Source organism: Monodon monoceros, unplaced genomic scaffold, assembly GCF_005190385.1.
Source record: "Monodon monoceros isolate NGI ecotype Baffin Bay Population unplaced genomic scaffold, NGI_Narwhal_1 Super_Scaffold_20, whole genome shotgun sequence".
In the NCBI taxonomy this organism is placed as follows: domain Eukaryota; kingdom Metazoa; phylum Chordata; class Mammalia; order Artiodactyla; family Monodontidae; genus Monodon; species Monodon monoceros.
Window position 1 is genome coordinate 7,290,099 of NW_021703777.1, and position 21,458 is coordinate 7,311,556.

A 21,458-nucleotide genomic window follows, 5' to 3' on the forward strand; every position below is an offset into this window, starting at 1 on the left:
TAGAAAAGGTAAATTACAAGGAAATATTTCTTATGGAAAAAAACAAGCAGTGGAAATTTGTTAAGCATGAAATGGGTAAAAAGAGGAGAGAAATTGGTCACCAACTCTGATTCCTGAATAATTTCATCACGAACAAAGTGAAATTAATAGGTTGTTTAAACCAATCTCATCCACAGATGCTTGGAAATGAAGACGAGTGAGTGTGGGAAAGAGAAGTCCAAAAACACCTCCAGATTATGGAGAAGCCTGATGTTCCTGATCTGTTTGGCAACGAAACTGACTGCTAAAACCACAGGCGGCATTTTGCAGGAAAGAAACAAGCCAACCTTTTCAGTTGCTTTGTCCTTGATCTCCTATTCTTGGTGTAACAGAATCTGAAAGAAATTCATGTGACCCATATTGAGAAAATGCTTCTAGAAAACCCATTTTGAGGAGGTAAGAATACAAAATTCTCAGAACATCAAAGATTGACTTATTAGAGTCATACGTTGGGAGTGATTTCCCTCCTTTTTTTTAAAAAAGGTCTTTTTTTATTAATATTATTATAAAAAGTACATTAATTTTTTTATCCATGATTTAAAATATAACAAAACACACGAGTCCCATGCTGCTTTGATTGCTGTTGGATGGGAAGAAACACTTCTTGTTTGATGCCAATCCCAAAACACTCATCCCTTCAATACCAGTGTAGACACAGGGTCTCCACCCTATGCCTTCTCTGTCCACATCCCACTGAATTTACGTTAAACCACGCCCCCTTCACTCCATTGGCTGCACAAGTTCTAAATTTCTTAGTTGATCTTCATGAATAAATGGGTTCCAGGAGGGTAAGAAGGGTGTCATTTTAAGAAAAAAGTTAATAATTTAAGTCCACTTTAAAGAATCTATCATTTAAAGAATGTTAGAATGGCCTCAAAGTTAGTGATGATAATTTAACAAAGAAATACTGCTAGATTCTTGAGTACTGGCAAATAATAGCTATCAATACATGATATATGGACTCAAGCATAGTGCCCATGCATTATATTGATAAGCAAGAACTCTATGCTCAGAATTAGTTGCTATGGATGGAGAGTTGAGTGGTTAATCATTAACAATTTATTGAAGATTTGTTTATAACAATTCTATGGGTCTAAAATGAAACTTTTTTCTTTTGTTTTAAGTGATGTTAATGTTTCTGATAGTAAGACCATTTTTAAGACCATTTTTTAAATTTTGTTGACTAATTTATTGAGCAATGGGATAAAAAGTTTTATGGCGTGTCTATTTTGTATTTCTGAAATGTTCTACTTTCATGTCTGAACTTAAAAAAAAAAAAACCTTCTTATCTTCAACCCTTGTTTCCCTCCCTCTAATAAATAATTCCCTGCTTCCCTAGTCTATATATGATGAAATGATGAATGGTAGGCTTCTTATTAGATATCATTCCCAACTTCTCTATGACAGACTGGCAATGGTACCAAGATCACCTTTTTATCTGAACCTTGACTCGAGGGAAAAAATAATTATTTATAGAGCTGAAAGAGTCAAAATGTTTATTATACTTAATAAAATAGAAATATCCAAATAAACTAGAAGTCAGTATAATAAAGTCCACCAAAACAGTTGGACACAAATTTTTCTATTATATGAGAATTTTCATGTAATTCGAGAAAAAAATATGTTCTTTGTGTTTCCACATATCCTCTTACAGTGCCTATATTTTATGATCACAACCCACTCTTCATTCCAGTTTAACAACTAAACTTTTTCCTTTCCACGTACAAGATTTAGAAGGAGTTTGATCATGTTGACCTTTTGATTTTAACAACCCAGGATTAACCTAATCGAGAATGGAAATAATGTGGAAATGCTACAGATCAAGCCTCTCTGTTTCAAATCATTTAACACATTAATTCTGACAGCTGGAAAATCTTAGAAAAAAATGTCAGCAGCATGTTTAATGACGAAAAGCAAGAAGCACGAGCCTCTTCAAAAATCAGAATGACGCACTATCCATCTCATACTTTACAGAACCGCCTCTATCACAAATCATTTTATCCTCTCATCTCTGAAGCATCCCAGACACGTTCTTTAACCATGAATTCACAAGCCTTTACTCTGCGTGAGCCTCGGAATCGGCAACCTCTTGAGCCAGCGCGGGAAACGGGGAAGGAACCCATGGCGTTCACCTGGGTTTGCGGAAGACAACGAAGCAGAAAAGAATGCTTTGCTTCCCTTGGCCTCTGTGTTCCCTGTTAATGTGTAGCGGGTCATTGTTGGGAAATATTTCCTCACCTGACGTTCCAAGAAATGGAGGACCTCACAGTTGTTTTATGGCTCAGTCATTAAACGCGTGAACGTTCCATCCTGCCGGAATCACTGACGGAACCAGACTGTGGTCTGAACTCCTTCTCAGAAACGCTGCCACCATGTGGCACGTTGGCGCTATGACCGGAAGAGCCCTATAGGTCATGTGGTTCATTTCAACATGGCTGGGCTCCAGCAGAATCTATTCCTATAACTTCCTAAGTTCCTATTAAATCACTCCCGCAGGCGCAGAGTAAACCGTAGTGAATCCTGTGGAAATCTTGGGGTTTTTTTAGCATATGAGAACTTCCCTCCGCTACACTGACAATCTGACAGCTTAAGTGGGTTATGTGTTTAAAGGGAAAAAAACAGTTTTTAAGAGCAGAAATAAGAAATCTGTTTTTGCAACGTTATAACCCGTGTGCTTTGTATTTTATAGAGATAGCTGCCATCTGAATTATTAAAATGTGTGCTTAGAGCCCACAAATCAACAATATCAATTCATTTGAAACACATACAATTTAAAAGAGATACATTTCCTCCCACCAAGTGTCTACAAACCTATGGATTAGTTACGTTAACACTACAAAAAATTATTCAACCGTATTTATATTAAAAGTAATACTTGGGGGCTTCCCTGGTGGCACAGTGGTTAAGAATCCACCTGCCAATGCAGGGGGACACCGGTTCGAGCCCTGGTCCAGGAAGATCCCACATGCCACGGAGCAGCTAAGCCCGTGTGCCACAACTGAGCCTGCGTGCTGCAACTCCTGAGCCCTGCGTGCCTAAAGCCCGTGCTACACAACAAGAGAAGCCACTGCAATGAGAAGCCCGCGCACCACAAGAAAGAGTAGCCCCCATTGCCGCAACTAGAGAAACCCCACACGCAGCAACAAAGACCCAACACAGCCAAAAATAAATAAATAAACTTATTTTTTTAAAAAGCAATACTTGGTAAATAGGAGTTGACACCTTAATACAACCAATAATAAATAGGAACATTTAACTTTAATCTCACTTTACACATGATTCTTACAATGGAGGTGTGAGATAAATTAATAGTGCAATCTCCATTTCACAACTGAGAAATGTAGATGAAGAGGTTAAGTAATCTCAAAACAATATTAAATATTTAAAGTGGACTCAGAGCTCTGCAACCCCTAATTTCTGTTCCAGTATTCAACCTTCAACTGTAATTTTTTTTCATTCAAACACCTTTTGAATACCCTGTAAATTTTTTTTTAATATAGAATTTTCTTTTTAATTTTCTTATTAAGTAACCAACTTTATATATCCTGGGAGAAAAATTAGAAAAAGACAATTCAAAAATCTAATCCAGCCCTTCAGAGGTGTGCAAATTATCCTGTCGATGTACACAGTTTAAAAATCTTACATCTGGGGCTTCCCTGGTGGCGCAGTGGTTGAGAGTCCGCCTGCCGATGCAGGGGACACGGGTTCGTGCCCCGGTCCGGGAAGATCCCACATGCCGCAGAACGGCTGGGCCCGTGAGCCATGGCCGCTGGGTCTGCGCGTCCAGAGCCTGTGCTCCGCAACGGGAGAAGCCACAGCGGTGAGAGGCCCGCGTACCGCAAAAAGAAAAAAAAAAAAATCTTACATCTGATCTCATTCCAATAACCTATTCCATTTAAAGGTATTACAAATCATGACTACCTGCTCCTCCTAAAAATCTTAATAATAGTTAACACACATACAGTGGTTAAAATAGGCAGGGTATTTGCATATATGTGCCAAGTATTTTTAGTTTTACACATACTAATTCACTTAAACCTCTCAAAACGCCCACGAGCTGTGCATTTGACAGATGAAAACAGGTATAGATCGGCTAAGTGATTTGCCCAAGGTCTCACAGCTAATCAGTGGCAGAGTGGAACTCAGAGCCACACTCTGGCTCCTGAAGCAGCGCTTGCCAGCAGTAACCCTGCTCTCAGTCAGAAACTGCTTTACTTCTGCCGCACTGAGAATAAATTACCTTTCTTCTATTTTATACAGCAATTAGCAGATCCATCACTTCCAAACAACTCAAACAGGGCGACAAAAATCCACGTCCTTGAAAGGTCAATGTAAATCCAATCTAATGAGCGTGAACGTGGATTTTAATGTTACTAATGCCACTTGTTTAAATGACAGGCTGCTACACACTTGAAATCACAAAACAGAGCTTAAGTAAAAATGGAGGAAGGGTTTCTGAATTCTTTGCATGTATCTGAACAATAGCCTGATAGCTCTTAAATAAGTATAATTGTGAGGCAAATTTGGTTGCATATATTACCTTCATCTGTTATTTAAACCAAAAGAAACAAAAATCCATTCTATTTAATTTTATTTAAGACTGATTTAGATTATATTTTTATTCTAATTCAGAAATTATAGAGTCTTTGTAAGAGCTAGTCATTTCCCTCCCTCCCTTTTTATGGGACCCCCTCGATGCCCTTCCAGGACGCTGAGAGCCAATCCTATAAACGAAAAAGCTAGTTAATGATATTGTGCATAAGTAATGTTTTAACTGCAGAGTAGTTTGTGTGTGTGTGTGTATGTGTGTGTGCATGTGTTTGTTTTGTAACCACAAAACCAGAGGGGGAAGTGTAGGAGCAAGTGGGTTGGGCAGTGGCAAAAAACCTCATGACACATCTCTCCACCCCCTGTGTTGGTGGAGAACGTCTGGAGCAGCCTTTAAATTCTGAGACGTCCTGGTTGTCAACAGCAGGGAGAGGAAGAGCCCAGAGTGCAGCCCTGAGCACAGCATCAGCACCGCCTGGGACCGGGCTCTTCTTAGCCGCCGCAGACCAAGGTAAGGCTGCAGTTTGCTACTTGCTTGCTGGCCTATGTATGCACTGTTTCATTTCATGGGGAAGGTCAAGCCATAAGGAAAAGGGTTTAACAGTAAAAGGTGTTAATCAGACTTAAACGGTCCTAGTCTTTGGAAGAAGCATGCCAGATCCAGGGCAGATCTCCTGCAGGAAAGGCAGCCGGCTATTTTGAAAGACAGCCGAATAGAAAACTTAAAAATATTTCCACGCCATCCTCAAAAGAATTGAAACTGCTTCTTGCCATCAGAAAAAAAAAAAGGAAATGTCTATGCCCCTTTGGAATGATTATATCTACATCATTTTAAATGGATAGATGATTGTGGAGACAACTTAAAAGGAAAATGATTTTTGGTGCTAATGTAAACAAATGATAATGCTAATTATTTAATGATTTGACTTATCCTGTTTTCAAGGAAAAAAACCTTTCTGAATATTTTCACCTCTGTATTTAGCTATTAAAATTTATCCAAAATACCTGTATGACACTATTTAGACTTACAAATAGGAAAGCTGTTGACTGTTTCCAGTGTTTTTCTTTCTTGTTTCAAATTTCTAGAATACCTTACTTAAATTACAAACTTTAGAGATAGCTTCATTTCACCTAAGTAACACCTTTTAAATAATTTAAGTTGAAAATCGCATTAGAAATGCATGCTGGAAAATGGAGAAAGCAAGTTTCTTTCACAGCTTTATTTTCTCTCTTTCTCTTTGTGTTTTTCTTCTCTGAAAAATAAATATTCCCATTCCAGCTTATTATTTGAACTCAATTACTGTTGGTCTGTTTTTAGGTTTAAATGGCTGGTGACATGAGGTAGCAATGGCATAATCTCTGAAACTCTAAATTTTAAAGTTGAATAAATATAGACTTGTAAAATTCCTCTCTCCTTGCCTAATAGGAAGAGATGGAGAATAGAGGAGGTGGCATTACAAATACTAACTCAAAAGATCATAATATTAAGAAGAAAATTTTCCTCTAAGAAGTAAAGAGTATTTCTACAGAAAATATATATTTATTTGTGACGATTTTGTAATGTGGTAGCCTAAAAAAGCATCACTGTTTTAACCTAGGAAAAGATCAAATATTTCTTACAAAATATTTTGCAGGAACATTGATTACGATGAGAATTGCAGTGATTTGCTTCTGCCTCTTGGGCATCACCTCCGCCCTTCCAGTGAGTACAGCTGAATCTTAGAGAAAATTCCTCAAAATAAATGAATTGTGTGTTTCAAGGTGCTACGAACACGTTCACACTGTAATCTTTCTTCACCTTCTCTGTTTCAAAGGTTAAACAGACTGATTCTGGCAGCTCTGAGGAAAAGCAGGTGAGCATCTTTTAGGTTTATCATATAGTTAAATTATTTTTGCAACTGCTAGAAGATGTGCTACAAATGTATGGCAATTTTACTTATTTTCATAGTCAAACAAAATAACTTATAAGTATTTATTGAGTGCCTGCTATGGTTCTAGACCAGTACCAAGCACAGAACTGCTTTTAGTCTCTTAAAACCAAACTAGATATTTTAATATAATAAAATGGTGCTCTAGGCCTATCATTTATGTAAAATGAGTTCTGTGAAGTTGTGTGACTTTTTGTTTCCATGAGTCAACATACTGTTCTAGAAGTAAAAAATTCCATCTTTTGCTTTACTTAGCGGCAAGCTAAGTTTAAAATTCACCTCACATATTGGAGAGTTGGCATAACCATAATGTTCACAATATCTCCTAAGATATTTGCTAAGAAGCCCATTATAGAGAGAAAGTCTGTTTATGCCGTTTGTATCTATTGTGCTTATCCGATGACGTTAGATCACATTTTTCTAGACAAACATAAGACCAAATCAAATTCTTTATTATAATTATTCAACCAGCACCGTAGGTGTACCTGCCCCTCCACAGAGTGAAAGCATGCCAGCCAAACAACAAACGGGCATTGTCCCAAGGAGCTTGGACAAAAAGGCACACAGAGTTCAATTCCAGATAAACAGAATAAAGGCCAGTATAGAGCTGCCTGGGGTCACTGCAATTAGATTGCTTAACGAAGATGTTAGGAGAAGTATTGCTGCTTGTGTTTGGGTGTGCAAGTGGGTAGAAGTAAGCGTGTCTGTTTTCCAAGTGATTTAAGAACACGAGTATTGAATCACAGCAATAAGACAGAAAATTAACATTTCCAGAGAAAATAGTGATCACACTTTTTGAGGCAAGAATTAGTGCCTTTTTAATAGAATAAAATACGGCACATGAAGCCATGGCTGTATAAGTGGTTAAGTGTTATTTAGGAGATAAGTGAAGAGCTCAACCTTCTAGAATCCTAGAAATCTAGAGCTAGTAGGAAATATGGAAAGTCTATAAAGACACACCCCTGAAGATGAACACCGGTTATCTATGAGTGATATGACTACTGGGTAGATTTTAGTTTGTTTTTCTTATCTATTTGTTCTTCATATTACTTTTTAAAAATTATAAATTTATCTTATAAATACAGATAAAGCCTGTAATACAGGTATCATCAGAATAAATATGTATATTAAATGTAATCAATCATAACATTTATCTGTATAATATTTATATAAATATATATTTTTAAAGAAAAAAAAGAGGGAAACTTTGAACTCATCTAGACTAGTAGTTTTCACATTTTTTAGTCAAGGAACCCATTCTTTCAGCAAAAACTGTCATAGAAGCCCAATATGAAGCTCCTCTGGTTAGAGCCAACCATGGGGAAACCCAAAGTGCTACTGACTGGTTTCCTTCCTGCGCTTCTCCTCCTTTGTGGCTGTGAAGGAATTCTTGGAACCCCCAGGATAACTTTTCTCCATGACAGAGATGTGAAGTGATCGCCCTGGGCCGTACAGCCCGCCAGATGACACTTATTCAGAGCAATTTCCACTCCTCTGCATTAGCATATTATTATCATTTTCCAGATAAATGACTTGGCTAAGTAAAGGCCATTCCATTCATGTCTTTGGCACCTTAAAGCAATAGAACTTTTATGCAATGGTGTTGATATTATATTTCTGCACTGCCCACTAAGGTAGCCACTAGACACGTGTGACTATTGAACACTCTAGTGCAACCGAGGAACTAATTTTTTTTAAATTAACTTAAATTTGAATAGCCATGTGTTTCATGGCTAGAGAATGGCATACTGGACAGCACAGCCTTAGAGAGTTTCTCCTTGTTCCACAGAGACAGGAAACAAGGAAGATCAACACAAATTAAGGGCCCCTCTGCTTTAGCTGTATTTCATCTGAGAGGAATTTCAGCTAACAAATGTAGAACAGAAAAGCACAGTGTATCATCAATGTGAAGAGCCACTGGATTTGAGCCCTGGCTCTGCCACTTACTATCACTTAACTTCATTGTGGCTGGGTTTCTCCTGATCTGTAAAATGGGAGTAATAATACTGATACCTATCCCAGGATTAAATGAATTAGTATTTGTAAATTACTTTGAAAGTGTGCCTGCCTCACAATAAGTGCTACGTAAAGGTTTGTTAAATGACTCTACCAGAAAGAATAAATTATGAAAGATACAGCTCAGGCTCTAGTTGACTGAATAACGCATATTATGCTTATCCATCAAGATTGGGGAAGTATAGTTGTTTTTTTCAGCTTATCACTTAGAGATACCTGTTTCTTTTTCTTAATAATGACTCTTTTTTGTAGCTTTACAACAAATACCCAGATGCTGTAGCCACATGGCTAAAGCCTGACCCATCTCAGAAGCAGACTTTCCTAGAACCACAGGTATTTTTAATTTTAATTAATTCTAAATATTAAAATTCTCACAATTAAAGAACAACCACCACAAAAAATAGCCACCGAGCAGGCCATTTGGGCTTGTTAAATGGATCTTTCCTGCCTGTTGGTAAAGGTGAACTTAGGACACAGATTGATCTGTCATGTTGTCTTCCTGCTAAGCCATCCACCAAAATGAGGCTAAAAAATAAGACCTGCTTTGTATGGAAAAGGCTAACTTTTGAATAAAAAAGTTAAGAGAGTATGATGTACACTGATTTGTACCCTTCTTTCTTCAGAATACTGTGTCCTCTGAGGAAACTGATAACAAGCAAGAGGTGAGGTTCCACTCTGAATCCAAGGTCCATCATGTCTTGGAGGAACTAAGGAAGCAACTCTTTCCCCTGGTGACATTGCCTGGGTTCAATTCTGGCAAAATTCCATTAAAATTCTCCAGTAAATGCCCTGTCTATCCACTGGCCTGAAATTCCAGGGGTGCATCACACCCCTACCCAAAGCCTTGAAATTTCTGCAGACCTGATTATACTGGGCCAACAGTATGGTGGGCTCTAGGTCAGGGATGGTGGAAGTAGAGTCTTTACTTAGTGGAGTGGAGGTGCGAGTATGGGAGAAATATTATGGGATGGGCTCCTGGTAGCCCGATTCATATTTGTCTCGTTTCTCTGAGTGACTCTGCCACCACCATCCAAGGGAACAACAGGAACTAGGAACTTTCTCCTCAAAACCTGGAGACCCACCATCTTGAGACCCACCCTCCCTTCCTAACATGAGCTCAGCCAACCATAAAAAAAAAAAAGAAAGAAAAAAAATTTTCCTGTCTAAAACTTGCTCACAAAAAACACATGTGTTTACTAAATGTCAGAAATACCAGGTTTCAAATAAGTTTAGTGTGGCAGGAAATGTTTACTAATGTCTGTTGTTTGAAATACTAAGCCTCTTGCAATTCATTTAAGATATTTTCTTGCTGTCATCTAATATCTGGTAAGCATCTAATTAATGCCTACCAAAGCCAAGACTTTGACTCCAGGAACGTTTCTGTTGCTAACATAATGGTTTATTTAATAACTATTCTTTTTATTGGAATTAGTAATATATTTGCTAAGCAAAGGGATAACTTAAATTTGTTTTCCTTAAGATTCTATTTGAAGATGCTAAGAATTTCTAATAAGGAAAGTTAGATAAATGACCCAATATATTTGGAATCAGAAGTGTAATAGACATTAACTGGTTAATTGAGCTGCAGTTTATACACATGGATAACACAGTCGCCTTTTGATTATCCAGGCTAATAGGGAGGAGTTTTAGGTTTGGGGGTGAGCATTAATACATGGATGCTCTAATCTCCTGAGAATTGTCATAGAAAAAATCTCACAATTATGTACCTGTATTTACCGCATTATTGAATTTGGTAAATTAAATAGTGTCTAAAATGAACAAGGAAAAACATGTTATCGATATAAATTTATAACTCATACATTTGGCTTGAAAATAATGTTTATGAAAAAGCAAGAAAAATGACTCAGAATAGGATTCCATTTATCCTTGTGTTAAAAGGGAAATTGGAAGATGCTCACTTTAGCTCTTAAAAGCCATTGAGTGCTTTGTTGTGAATACAAAGATTCTGACACTGGGACTTCCCTGGCAGTCTGGAGGTTAAGACTTCGCCTTCCAAGGCAGGGGGTACGGGTTCAATCCCTGGTCAGGGAGCTAGGGTCCCACGTGCCTCATGGCCAAAACACCAAAACATAAAACAGAAGCAATATTGTAACAAATTCAATAAAGACTTAAAAGAAAAAAAGATTCTGAAACTAAATAAAGATAGTAAAAGACTAAGGCACCATAAAGGCTAAAGGAAAATAAAAACCTTTACACCAATTTTTCCGATCATCTTGATTTTTAGACCCTCTCGAGTAAGTCCAATGAAAGCCCTGAGCACACAGACACTGTGGATGACGAAGAGGATGGAGACAGCCAGGACACTGACGCAAATGACTCCAATGACACTGACCATTCCGATGAGTCTCACCATTCTGATGAATCTGATGAAGTGGTCACTGATTTCCCCACTGACGTTCCAGCAACCTCCATCTTCACTCCACCTGTCCCGACCGGAGACACATACGAAGGCCGAGGTGATAGTGTGGCTTACGGACTGAGGTCGAAAAAGATGTTCCGCAGATCTGAAGTCCAGGTAAATCCTTGAACAAGACACATGAGATGGTTATGAGTAGAGCCCAATTCTAGGGAACAAGGGTCTGCATGCTCATTTGTTCATTCATTCAGCAAGGATTATTACTTTATGATCATTGAATACAAAACCTTTTCCCACTTATTGGTTTTTGTATTAAAGTCCACATAATTTCTCCCTAATTTTGTCTCTCAATCACAATGCTATTTTTCCAAATCCTGGTTATAAAGCACTTATTCTATTTGCTTTTTTATTTATTTTTTTTTTAAATTGATTTATTTTTAGCTGTGTCAGGTCTTTGTTGCTGCGCATAGGCTTTCTCTAGTTGCGGCGAGCAGGGGCTACTCTTCGTTGCAGTGCGCAGGCTTCTCATTGCAGTAGCTTCTCTTGTTGCGGAGCACGGGCTCTAGGCACGTGGGCTTCAGTAGTTGTGGCGCAGGGGCTCAGTAGTTGTGGCTCGCGGGCTCTAGGGTGCAGGCTCAGTAGTTGCGGCGCACGGGCTTAGTTGCTCCACGGCATGTGGGATCTTCCCTGCCCAGGGCTCGAACCCGTGTCCCCTGCACTGGCAGGCGGACTCTTCACCACTGCGCCTCTGGGGAAGTCCTCTATTCGCTTTTTTAAATTAAAAAAGGATCTGGATTTAGCACATAGCCCTGCCGTGTACTAGTCCCTTTACTTTTAACTTTCCCTTCATTTTCCCTTTATGTAAAACAGATAATGAGACCTTCCTCATGGGTTTCCTCTCATACAAAATTGATGTACCTATTAAACTAAAGGAGATGACATAATGAAAGGACTTAGTTTGAAAAAAAGTAACATGCTAGTATTATTTTTTTGCTTCAGCCAAATTTAGACATTGTTAGAGAATACATTGGCCTGAAAGTTAAAAAGCAGAAGAAAATTACAGTGTTCCCATCTCTGGCTGTTTATTGAATTCTTCTCCCGTTTGTTCTGTGATTCAGTATCCAGATGCCACAGAGGAGGACGTCACGTCACACGTGGAGAGCGAGGAGGTGGGTGATGCACCCAAGGCCATCCTGGTTGCCCAGCGCCTCCACAGGGCTTCTGACTGGGACAGCCGTGGGAAGGACAGTCAGGAGACGAGTCAGCCGGATGACCGCAGTATGGAAACCCACAGCCACGAGCATTCCAAAGAATTCAAGCTGAAGGACGAGGATGACAGCAATGAGCATTCCGATGTGATTGAGAGTCAGGATAATTCCAAAGTCAGCCATGAATTCCACAGCCAAGAATTCCATAGCCGCGAAGACAAGCTAGTCCCAGACCTTAAGAGTGAAGAAGACAAACACCTGAAACTTCGTGTTTCTCATGAATCGGATAGTGCCTCTTCTGAGGTCAATTAAAAGGAGAAAAATACAGTTTCCTACTTTGCTTTTAGTAAAAAGAAAAAATACATTATAGCAGAGTGGGACAGAATATGAAATGCTTATTTCTCTGCTTAGTTGGTGAATATATGTGTGTGTGGATCTGGAAACACATCATGGTTTTGATCATTAGTTTAGTGTGTGACTTGATGGTAACACCCTTGTACACTAAAAGCTTCAGGGTTTAGCCTATGTTCTTTCCATATAAGAAATGCAAACCATCATTGCATTTTAATGTTTGCTACCCTTTTATGAAAAGAAGTTTATGTAGAAGCAAAAAAAACCTTTTACACACTTGAGAATATAAAAGTTCATGTCACTATGATCTTTTGTTTTTTAAATTAGTTTATATTTTGTTGTGATTATTTTTGTTGGTGTGAATAAATCTTATATCTCGAATGTAATGAGAGTTTGGTGGTGTCAATTGCATTTCTTATTTGATTCCCTACAGTTGCCTAGCAATTAATACATGTAATCATTTTAATTAATGTGCTGGACTTAGTAGACAGCAATCTAAGACCTTCTGGATCAAACATACAGCCCGTGGCTGAGCTAAAGTTCCCAGTCAAGGAAACAGGAGTCAAGTGGAGGTTGATATTCAGCCAGAACTCCTCCAACTATGCAGGGCTCTGTAGGCCACTTCCACTGAGTGAGAGCAAACTTTTTCTAATTTTCACAAAGCTGATGTAAAAGCTAATGAAGGCTTAGATGCAATCACAAATCAATTTTATTGGTTTTTACCATTCTCCATTCATTTTCTCAGTGAACTTATGCTTCCTTGCCCTTGGATTACAACTTGGTAAGTCCCATAGCTATTCTGATCACTTGTAGATAATAAACAAATAGTCCCTTTGTGCTGGAAAAAACCTAAAAGCTAATAATCAAAATTTTCAACTTCATTCAAAACTAAAAGTTCTGGAAACCTGAAGTGGAGCAAGGGCCTTATTTCTATACCTTGCTCCTCTGCTCTTCTTAAAGCTAGAAATCTCATTGGAAATCTAAAACTTCTCTATTAAACAACTCTTGGGACAAAAGGGGAAAATTTTTAATTGCAGAATTTCTAAAAAATAGTTCTAATGAAAACATAAACTCACTAGAGTACAGTTAAACCAGTGATCACAGAAAATCCATAGCCTTAAATTCTTGCAGCAACAATAAAAGAATGAAAATAAGGATATTGAGTTGCCATCTTAAAAATTAGAAAAGAGCAACAAAGTAAAGCAAAAGAAAGCACAGGGAAGGATATAATAAAGTTAAAAGTAATAGGGAACAGAAAAAATAGTAGAAATTAATAAATCAAAATGCTGGTTCTTTGTTAAAAAGAAAAAATCAGCACCACAGATAAACCACTAGCTAACCCAATAAAGGAAGAAGGGTAGAAAGCACAAATAAGAAATAAAAACAAGGAGATAACCAAGGACATGAGGAAGTTTTACAAATCAGAAGCAACTTATAATATTTTGCACAACTCAGTCCAAGTTAAACGGAAAACCTAGATGAATTAGATTATTTCCTAGGAAAATACAATTTACCAAAATTAACTTTGCTAATCATAGAAAAGACAAATAGACAAACTTCTATAGTGGAAAGACAAAAAGTTATCAAAGAACTAACTATAAAAACTAGACCCAAATGACTTTACAGTGGAATTTTATCAAAACTTCAAAGACCAGATGACCCTAATACCATTTAAATTGTAGCAGAAAAAGAAAACTCTCAAGTGATCTTTATGAAACAAGTATTACTTTGACACTCAAACCTGGTAATGATTGCAAATGTACACACACACACACATACACACACGTATAAATCAGTCTCACTCATAAGTAGCAGTGGAAAAATTCTAAATAAACAGAATCTAAAATCAAGTTTAAAGAAGGCATCATAATCAAGGGGGATTTATACCCAAAAAATGATGCTTCAATATTGGTAAATTCATTCCTATAATTCACCATATAGTTAGATCTAGGGAGAAAGATGTCATATGATTAGACTTATAGATGATAACAAAGAATTTGTATCAGTCAGCTACTCCTGTGAAAATAATGAGTAACAAACACCCTCAATATCTAAGTACCTTAGGACATCAAATATTTTTCTTTTTCTCCTTCAACAGTCTGTGGGTTTGCAGGGGTTGTACTTCAGGCTGCAGGATGGATTCAGGTCTGCTCCATACTTCTCTCTATCTAGGATCAACTATCCAGGGCACGTCTGTCTTTCTGATGGTAGAAGCAGGAACAGAAGACAGGTGAGCAGAAACTTATGATGCTTTGGGCTTAGAACTGACACACTGTCACTTTTGATCAAACCCCTTTGTTCAAAGCAAGTCATACACGTAGAAAACAAACTTATGGTTACCAAAGGGGAAAGGCAGGGAGGGCTAAATTAGGAATTTGGGATTAGCAGATACACACTATATAACAGATAAACAACAAGGACTTACTCTATACAGGGAACTGTATTCAATATCTTGTGATAACCTATAATGGAAAAGAATCTGAAAAAGAACATATATACATATACATATATATATAACTGAATCATCTTGCCATACACCTGAAACATTGTAAATCAACTATACTTAAGTTAAAAAAATTAAAGACAGGGCTTCCCTGGTGGCGCAGTGGTTGAGAGTCCGCCTGCCGATGCAGGGGACACGGGTTCGTGTCCCGGTCCGGGAAGATCCCACGTGCCACGGAGCGGCTGGGCCCGTGAGCCATGGCCGCTGAGCCTGCGCGTCCGGAGCCTGTGCTCCACAACGGAAAAGGCCACAACAGTGAGAGGCCCGCGTACCGCAAAAAAAAAAAAAAAAATTAAAGACAGAGCAAGTCATATGATCAAACCCAATATCAATGCGCAGGTTAAGTACAGTCCTCACACCGTGAATCATGAACGAGGAAGGGAAAAAAGAATCGTGAACAAATAATAAAGTGTAACACAGCCCTTGACAAATTTCAACACTCATTCATAGTTTCATAAAAATAAAATAAAAATTAAGGGACACTTCCTTGACATGATGAAATATTTTATATCTCAGCCCCAAACCTGCACCATACCTAATGAAGAAACATTACAGGCATTCCCATTAAGATCAAGGACAAAGCAAGTATGTCCTCTCTCTCCACCACTATATAACATAGGTTTGGAGATATAAGCTAAAAATAATAAACATTTAGATGCATAAGAATTGAGAAATAATTAATTTATAACTTTATGTAGATTATATAACACAACACCTAGAAAACAGAGAATCAGTACTAAAAATAAAACTAACCAGTTCTGAAATATAGCATGGTATAAAATTTAGCTAAGGACATATACAGAAAAAGTACTAACAGTGACCATTCAAAAGGTATAATGTCATTTAATATAGAAACAAACAAAATAAAAGATAAAATACTTAACAGGAAATGTGCCAAAACTGTTTTGGAAAACTGTGAAACACTCCTATAGGACAAAAAAGAGGCCTCAAACAAATAGAAAGACATTGTTTGTTCTCATATAGGAAAATTCAACATCATAAAGATGTCAATTCTCCCTCAATAATATATAAATGCAATGTGATTCTAAATAAAATAAAAGTAAATTTTTCCCCCTGGAGCGATGCAAGCTAATTCTACAGTTCATATGGGAAAATAAACATACAACAATATGAAGGAAAATCCTGAAAAATAAAAGCAATAAGGGAGGATTAGCCCTAACAAATATTCAATCAGACTATAAAGCCTCTCTGATAAAAACACTGTGGTACCAGCAAATAGAGTGAACCAAAGAGCAAGTCCTCATTAGACACCAAATCTACCGATACTTTGATCTTGGACTTTCCAGCCTCCAGAACTGTTAGAAAGAAATGGTGTTTATAAGGCACCCAGTCTGTAGTAGCCCACACAGACTAAGATACCACCATCCTCTTGTCATCATTAGTCAAGTGCACTGGGCTTCCAACGTACTTGCCTTTGCTGGCACTTCGCCACAATCAGCCATAGGTGATAGCTTTATTAATTGTGTTGTGGTGTGCCGTCAGACATAAGCATCCCATTTCCCATTGGCAAGTGGCTCAGCAGTGTACTCAAATCCAAAGGCATGACCAAGATAATCCCGAAATTGCAGTTTTGAATGGTGGTACCATTAAAGACCATCCTCTGTACTGTATCAGTCAAGGTTCAGTGAGAAGACAAGAAACACACCAGTAATTTAAACAGGGAAAATTTAACATAAAGAATTATTAACTAGAAACAGGGGGTGAAGCACAGGAGATTAAAAAAAAAAACCTTAACGATACCATAGGATTGAGAGTGCTCAAATAAGGAATGATTTGGAGAGAGAGAGGCCGTCTCCCCCAAACTGAGATAGCTGCAGCCTAGGGGATGACAGAGCAGTTTACGGTGTCATCCTGGGCCAGACCTGGTCCATAGCTGGTGGGCTGAAGTCGCCAAATAGGGCACTTCCCACCGGAGTGCCAGTACACTGAGGCTGGCAAGCAGCAAACTTGATGGTCCAGGACTGAGCAGGGAACTGCCCGCCGGGATGCCGGCGAAACCAGCTGGAGAGTGAGCTGTACTGGATGCCCTGCAAGCACGTCACAGCACCTGTCCTTTAGGAGCAAAAAGAGAGGATGAGGACGCCCACCAGCCCAGGCAGCCTGTTCCCCGCAGCATCCTTCCAGTGCCCTCTGCTGACAAAGCTTGCCATTTTGCCAGCTGGCAAAGGAAACACGCTTACAGGATCCAACTCCAGTATCACAAAGTGGCACAGAGGCAATGGACCCTGAGAAGAGCAGCAGTAAACTGATAGCTGTCGCAGGCTCTTTGAGGAAAAGGCTTATTCATGGTCTTGGGCAAAATGAGTTAAAAATTAAGCCTGGGAAGCCTCTTTAATAATAGAAAGCAAGAAAGCATTCAAAGACAAAATGGAATCATATACGGGGGACCAAAGAGCAGACTTGAAGGGAACTTCCATTGGCCAAAACTGGAGTAATTTGAGAGTAAAAAGAAGAATGGCAGTAACAGATAATAACAAACTGGATTTCTTAATTCCATTAGTATATAGTGATAGTATAAGAGAGAGCATAAAAGAAAGATCTTCTTTGCAGATGAATGCCAACTTACAATAAATGTAGGAGAAATAATAAAATTGCAAAATCATTTTGCAACCCACAGTGTAGTATTGATTCAGGAAATGATCCCTAATGAATGTTAAAATCACTGCACAGAAGGTTATGGGGAACGGGATATTCACCTGGTCTCAGAGCACCACTCAACTAATTACTAATTCCAAAGGAAGATGCTGCTTTTAACTAAAGAGATTTAGTAGTCACCCTCTTCATCCAGTAATCAAACAGCCTCACTAATGGGACTATTAGATATGTACCTTCTAATGTGACACAATAAGAAGACGCACCGTCACCTATGAAATGCTTTTGTAAAAAATGTTTAACCGATTCAAATCAGAAGAAAACAAACAAATCTAGAAATTGAGCTACTCTGTAATGCAACAGACTTCAACTTTCTGAAAAGTAGGGTTGCCATATAAAATACAGAACACTCACTTAAATTTGAATTTCGGAAGGACCACAAATCATCTTCTAGTGTAAGCAAGGGGCATATGATACTAAAAGATGATTCATTGTTTGTCTGACCTTCAAATTAACTGAGCATCCTGAGCGTATTTTTCTTTTCTAAATCTTTCAGTACTACAAAAAAAGTCAATGTGATGAGAGAAAAAGGAGGGAGTAGGTGAGGGAGGATACTAGATTAAAAGCTTAAACAGGTATAACCAAGGGCAGAACAGGAACTTTGACTCCTGGATTAAAAAAGAAATAAACTACACAACACATTTGAGGAACAATTATGGCAATTTGAATATACACAGTACATTAGATCATATTATGGAATTATTAATAGTTTTCTTAGGTGTGATCATTGCATTATGTTTATGAAAGTGGATCAGGCTTTATTCTTAAGAGATGTACAATGAAGTATTTACAGATACATCTAGCAAAACCTCTCAAAGCAATCTTGAGAAAGAAAAGCAAAGCTGTAGGCATCACTTCCTGATTTCAAACTATTTTATGGTACTGGCATAAAAAGACACATAGACCAATGGAACAGAACTGGGAGCTGAGAAATAAATATATGGTCAACAGATCTTTGACAAGGGCACCAAGAATACTCAATAGGGAAAGGATAATCTCTTCAGAAAACAATGCTGGGAAAACTGGATGTCCACATGCAAAAGAATGAAATTAGACCCTTATCTTATACCATACACAAAAGTTAACTCAAAATGCATCACACAGAGCATTATACAGTGTTGGTGGAAATGGAAACTGGCACAGCCTTTATGAAAAACAGTATGGAGGTTCCTAAAAAATTAAAAATAGAACTGCTGTATGAGCCAACAATCCACTTCTGGATATATATCGAAACGAAATGAGATCAGTATATCACAAAGAGATATCTGCATTCCCATGTTCATTGCATCATTATTCACGATAGCCAAGATACGGAAACTACATAAGTCCATCAACAGATGAATGGATAAAGAAAACGTGGTGTGTGTGTGCATATATATATATATGCACACACACACAATGGAATATTATTCAGTCATTAAAAAACAAGGCAATCACGCTGTTTGCAATGATATGGATGAACCCAGAGGACATTATGCTAAGTGAAATAAGTCAGACACAGAAAGACAAATACTGTATGATCTCAACTATACGTGGACTCTAAAAACTTCAAACTCATAGAACCAGTCATTTCCAGGGCTGGCTGGGGTGTGGTGGAAATGAGAAGATGTTGGTTCAAGGGTACAAACTTTCAGTAATAAGTTGAATAAGTTCTGGAAATCTAATGTACAGCATGGTGATTATGTTAATAATACTGCATTTACTTGAAATTTGCTAAGAAAGTAGGTCTTAAGTGTTCTCACCATGATACACACACCTACATAGTTACACAAGGTAATTATGTGAAGTAATGGGTGTGTTAATTAACTTGATTATGATAATAATTTCACAATAAATATGTATATTAAATCACCATATTGTACAACTTTTTTAAAAAATCGCATCATACCACCCAATTATGTACAATTTTTGTTTGTAAATCATATCGCAATAATGCTGGAAAAAATAAATGTAAATAGATGAAGCCCCTCTGTTCAAAGACAGATTCTGATAATAATAAAAATAATAACAATAATAAATCCTACAACGTTTTTTTTTCTCTTTGTTTTATGTGTTTCCCTTATAAACAGATTAAATTTTTTTTTAAAGAATTGCAATAGTACTGTCAAAGAAGTAGAATTAAAACGCAAATAGCATGCAATGTAGCTGTGAGTCTATTCTATACTGTTAAAGGTCCAATAAAGATATAACTATTATGAACCATTACACGCCAAATAACAGGGCGACAAAATGTTACATAGCAAAAACTATTACAATCACAATAAATAATTGATGAAAACATAATAATAGGAAAACCTAGATGACCTTGGGTATGATGATGACTTCTTAGATAAGATACCAAAGGTGTGATCCGTGAAAGAAAGAATTTGTAAGCTGGACTTCATTAAAATGTAAAGTTCTGCTCTGCAAATGAAAATGTCAAAAGAATGAGAAGACAAGCTACAGACTGGGAGAAAATATTTTAAAAGACACATTTGATAAAAGACTTGTTATCCAAAACATAAAAAGAATTCTTAAAACTCAACAATAGGAAGATAAACAACACGGTTAAAAAATGGACCAAAGACCTTAACAGACACCTTACCAAATAAGCATATAAAAAACCTCCACATCATATGCCGTCTGGGAAATGTAAATTAAAACAGTGAGATAACACTACACACCTATTAGAATGGTCAAAATCCAGTACACGGACGACATCAAATCCTGGCAAGGATCACTGCTGGTGGGGATGCAAAGTGGTACAGCCACTTTGGAAGACAGTTTGGTAGTTTCTCACAAAACTTAACATACTCTTACCACAGGATACAGCAATTTACCCAAAAGAGTTGAAAACATAACCACACAAAAACCTGCACATGGATGTTTATAGCAACTTTATTCATTATTGCCAAAACTTGGAAGCAACCAAGGTATCAGTAGGTGAATGGCTAAATAAACTGTTGTATATCCAGACAACAGGATTTTATGCAGCGCTGAAAAGGAATGAGCTCTCAGTCCATGAAGAGACATGGAGAAAACGCTAAAGCATACTACTAAGTGAAAGAAGTCTATCTGAAAAGGCTACATACTGTATGACTCCACTAGAGGACATTCTGGGAAAAGTAAAACTATGCAGACAGTAAAAAGATCCGTGGTTGCTGGGAGCTAGGGGGTGAGGGAGGGATGAATAAGTGCAGCTCAGAGAATTTTTACTGCAGAGAAACTATTCCGTATACACTATAATAATGGATATGTGTCATTATATATTTGTCCAAAACCGTAGAATGTACAATGCCAAAAATGAACGCTAATATAAACTATAGATTTTAAGTGGTAATATTGTGTCAGTATAGGCTCATCAATTGTAATAAATGTACCACTCTGACCAGGATGCTGGTAATAGGGGAAGCTATGCATATGTGGAGGCAAGGGTTATCTGGCAAATCTTTGTATTTTCTTCTCAACTTTGCTGTGAAACTAAAACTGATCTAAAGCAAAGTCTTTAAATAAGGGGGAAAGAATATAATAAAGTGAAAAATTTTAACATATCACTTAGATTCACTTAGGAAATAGATGACATACTCAACAGACTATTTTGACCAAAAGTTATACAGAGCAAACAAGCTTTTATTCTAGGCTAATTCAGCCTCACTACTGAGGCATTACCCTTCTGAGGTTTCTACTCAACACCCCATGTATTGCAAGGTTTCTCTGCTTTGGATGTTTGAAGAATTTAAAATATTCCCCCTCTATGAGAGCATCAAGAATTTTTCCACCTGCTCCTTTCTGGTAATTCTTCCTCTTGCCTCAGGCAGATTCTTCAAATGCTTTGA

At 37.7% G+C, this 21,458-nt stretch overlaps 1 protein-coding gene and 1 long non-coding RNA gene across 3 annotated transcripts in view; one reads left to right on the top strand and one right to left on the bottom strand.

The window, feature by feature from the left end:
- LOC114903174 overlaps positions 1 to 2,405 on the bottom strand; it is a 123,130-nt gene extending 120,725 nt beyond the window's left edge. Inside the window, exon 1 of the long non-coding RNA XR_003795647.1 lies at positions 2,278 to 2,405. This is a non-coding gene — a long non-coding RNA (uncharacterized LOC114903174). The remainder of the gene's footprint in view (positions 1 to 2,277) is intronic.
- Positions 2,406 to 4,877: 2,472 nt separating this feature from the next.
- SPP1 (secreted phosphoprotein 1) lies at positions 4,878 to 12,848 on the top strand. 2 transcript variants are annotated; one of them, XM_029235943.1, is made up of 7 exons: positions 4,878 to 5,098; positions 6,222 to 6,289; positions 6,402 to 6,440; positions 8,784 to 8,864; positions 9,155 to 9,193; positions 10,777 to 11,067; positions 12,027 to 12,848. In XM_029235943.1, the coding sequence occupies exons 1-7, from the start codon at positions 4,930 to 4,932 to the stop codon at positions 12,426 to 12,428; spliced, it is 1,089 nt and encodes a 362-aa protein (XP_029091776.1). In that variant the 5' UTR covers positions 4,878 to 4,929; the 3' UTR covers positions 12,429 to 12,848. The 2 variants fall into 2 exon arrangements, with proteins under 2 accessions (XP_029091776.1, XP_029091777.1); XM_029235944.1 differs by lacking the exon at positions 9,155 to 9,193.
- Positions 12,849 to 21,458: the final 8,610 nt, after the last annotated feature.

Bases quoted from the DNA above. Each gene is read 5' to 3' on its own strand.
- SPP1 (XM_029235943.1), top strand. From the start codon at position 4,930: ATGACACATCTCTCCACCCCCTGTGTTGGTGGAGAACGTCTGGAGCAG. The intron at 5,099-6,221 runs GTAAGGCTGCAG...AATATTTTGCAG, and splicing joins CTTAGCCGCCGCAGACCAAG to GAACATTGATTACGATGAGA. The intron at 9,194-10,776 runs GTGAGGTTCCAC...CTTGATTTTTAG, and splicing joins AAACTGATAACAAGCAAGAG to ACCCTCTCGAGTAAGTCCAA.